The sequence below is a fragment of the Capsicum annuum genome, chromosome 5 (assembly GCF_002878395.1).
Source record: "Capsicum annuum cultivar UCD-10X-F1 chromosome 5, UCD10Xv1.1, whole genome shotgun sequence".
In the NCBI taxonomy this organism is placed as follows: domain Eukaryota; kingdom Viridiplantae; phylum Streptophyta; class Magnoliopsida; order Solanales; family Solanaceae; genus Capsicum; species Capsicum annuum.
In genome coordinates, this window is record NC_061115.1 from 135,686,082 (window position 1) to 135,689,294 (window position 3,213).

The following is a 3,213-nucleotide window of genomic DNA, read 5'->3' on the forward strand; positions in this document are numbered from 1 at the left end:
GCATATCTCATTGGTCTACCTTTAGTACACACTATTGGGTACTCAAGATTTCCCCACTTATGTATACCTCAATCATGCAGCCAACATCATACCAATAATAAATATAACAACATAGAAAGCATAGCAATTAGCAATTTTAGGCCCTTTCTAAAGCATGCACTCTATGGCCTATTTACAAACATTAAAGCATGGATTTAGGTCAATTACCAAAGTTGGAATGCAACAAAAGAATGTGCAAAGAGACTTTTTGAGAGCTCACAACTTGATAAAAATTTTGCCTAAATTTGAAAGTACAGTCTTGAAAGGGAGTGTAGGGAAATAAGGGGAAACTAGGAGTTAAATAACTGATGCATCGCTAACACCCAATTTTCCCCTATTTAGCATTTTACTTAATTTTCATAGATTTTGCCCTGCTTAAATATTTCAAAGTATACTTGCACACATTCCCTTTTAAATCTCATTCAATGCAATCCAAAGTGCCACAAATGCATGGTTTATTCAAATACAAGACAATATTTACACTATGAGAATATAGCAAAAAGGATACGAGCCACTCTCATGGCATTTATAGGTTGCCTCCCATGTAGTGCCTTAGTTATCGTTGTGATACGACTTCTTTCTTCTTTGAATCTCATGGAGGGTAATAAAACCCATCATTATTCACTTTGTTATTTTCAACATCCACCACGGATACTACTTTGAGATCCGCGATTCACTTCTTTGACTTTTAAGTTTTAAATGAGACCCCATCTTGTTGTACTCAAAATTTCATCTCCCTAAGTTCTAGATCAACAATTGCTCTCCTAGTGTCCAAGAAAGGACGACCAAGAATGATAGGACACTCTTTGTCCATCTTACAATCCAATACTACGAAATCTATAGAGAAAATAAATTTTTCCACCTTCATAAGGACATCAAACAATCTACCCACCAGTCTTTTTATGGACCAGTCCGCTATCAAAAGTCGCATTGAGGTTAGTGTAAAAGTGTCGAAACCAATAGTCTTATAGATGACAAAGGGAATTAGGTTGATGCTTGCACCAAGGTTACAATGAGCTTTTGCAAACACATGAGTCCCAATGGTGAAAAGAATAGTGAATACTCTGGGTTCGTCTTTCTTTTCTGGGACTTTGGCATCCATGATAGCACTACACCCAAGAATAACCTCAGTGGTATCACCCACAACAAGCTTGTTTTTGGACATTAACTTCTTCATTAACTTAGTGTATCCCAAAATCTCTTGAATCACCTCAAATAGTGGGATATTTATTGAAAGATTGCTAAGATTTGTCATAAATTTACTCAATTTGTCACTCTCTTCCTTTTTATGTAACCGTTGAGGAAATGGGGGAGGAAAATTGATGGTTGGCCTTGCTTTTCCTTGTTTCTTTTCAACTTCATATACTTTCTCATCACTTTCATCCATCTCTTTCTCATTATTTACTTCTTTTTTGAGGGGTCAGCTCCTTTCCATTGGTCTTGTTCATATTTTCACTCACATCTCCTCTAAGGGGCTCATCAAGTTCTTTTCCACTTCTAGTGAAAATTTCTAGGACTTGTGCTTTATTTTTTGGGTTAGCAATAGTGTTACTTGGAAGTCCACCTCTAGCCCTTGTATTTAGTTGTGTAGAGATTTGCCCGACGTGGGTCTCCAATTATTTGATTGAGGCCGACTGAGACACCACTATTTGGGAGAGTACAGATAAGTCACCCTTCAACTCATCATCTATTTTGTCTGTACCTTCAACTCCACTCAAGATTCTTTCCAAAACATCTTTTGTATTAAACTTTTTGGGGTCGATAACATTTGACTCTATGGCCTTGGACCTACCATAAGGAGGAATGCAGCGGTTATAGTCACCTTTCTATCTTACCAATCTCTCTCTCATTCATGATTCATCTAACCTTAGTTCCCACCTTGCCTTTGATAGGCTGGGTGGGAACCCCTTGAGTAGTTTGCCAAGTGCCAAATTTCTTCATCCAATTTCTTTGTCTCATCATCATATTTATAAGGTTTTGATGCTACGGTATTTACCACTTTCACGAGTGCACCCAAAACATGTTTCATTAAAAGATCAAGTTGGTTCATCATCTTGGCCATGTTCTTCTACTTCTCCTCGTCTCATTTTATTTCCTCATTAGTCACCACAGAGGTAGTAGAAGGGGTCTTAGAAGCATGGCATCACAGGTGCCGCCTCAACCTTTTTTTTTTGATACTTTACCTAACAATCGGAAGGCTACAAGATAACGCAATTTCACTAAAGAGCCACCCGCCGCATTATCCACCATAGTTTTGTTCAATGGGTTAAGAGCTCTATAGAAAATCTCAAAGAGCATTTTATCTGAGACTTCGTGATATGGACATTGAGCTAGCTTTCCATTAAATCTCTCCCAAGATTTAAATAATGGTTCTCCATTTGCCAGAAGTTTATAATCTCATCCCGTTTTTGAAGTAATTTTTACTGTGGGAAATATCTATGAAGGAACACATTGGTAAGCTCCTCCCAAAATGTAATTGATCCAGGTGAAACTGAGTGGAGCGATAACACCGCTTCGCTCATTAGTAAAAGCAAGAAGAGTCAAAGTTAAATGGATTCTTGTGCAATATGCACTATGTTAAATGGCGCACAAACTTTAACAAATATCCTCAAATGGACATTTAGGTCCTCATATGCTTGACCCCTTTATAATCCTTTCATTTGCAACATGTGAAGCACAATGCTAGTCTTATGAAACATACTATACCCATTGATTGGCGGGATGCAAACTATACTTTTTCCCCTATATCATTTAATTGGACCTCATCATCTAGTGGGGCATCAAAAGGGCCCAAATTACTTTAATGATTGCTCATTCCTCTGTTCACACTTTGATCACCTTCAAGATATTCAAAAACAACAAATAAAGTAAATTAACCCACTCTGAGTATTCCCAAGTGTGAATAGCACCAAAAAATTTAAATCTATATTTCAGTCCTCGGAAACGATGCCATTAGGATAACGCTTAACTCAATCCTATAATTGAGGGGCGAGGCTGTCATTATGAAGTAACCCAATGAAACTTGGGGTTGATTTTCAAAGAGTGAATGTTAAAGACTTCAAACCTAGGGATACTTAAATTACTATAAGGTTACCCAAAATGCTAATGAAAATGATATGTATAATTAAATGGGGGAATTATTTGAAAACTTTTCACACAACTTTCAACAAATAT

General features: G+C 37.1%; 1 protein-coding gene across 1 annotated transcript; it reads right to left on the minus strand.

Moving 5' to 3' along the window:
- Positions 1 to 760: 760 nt before the first annotated feature.
- LOC124898539 lies at positions 761 to 1,426 on the minus strand. The gene has a single exon (XM_047412174.1). The coding sequence runs from the start codon at positions 1,424 to 1,426 to the stop codon at positions 761 to 763; it is 666 nt and encodes a 221-aa protein (XP_047268130.1).
- Between the last annotated feature and the right edge of the window lie 1,787 nt (positions 1,427 to 3,213).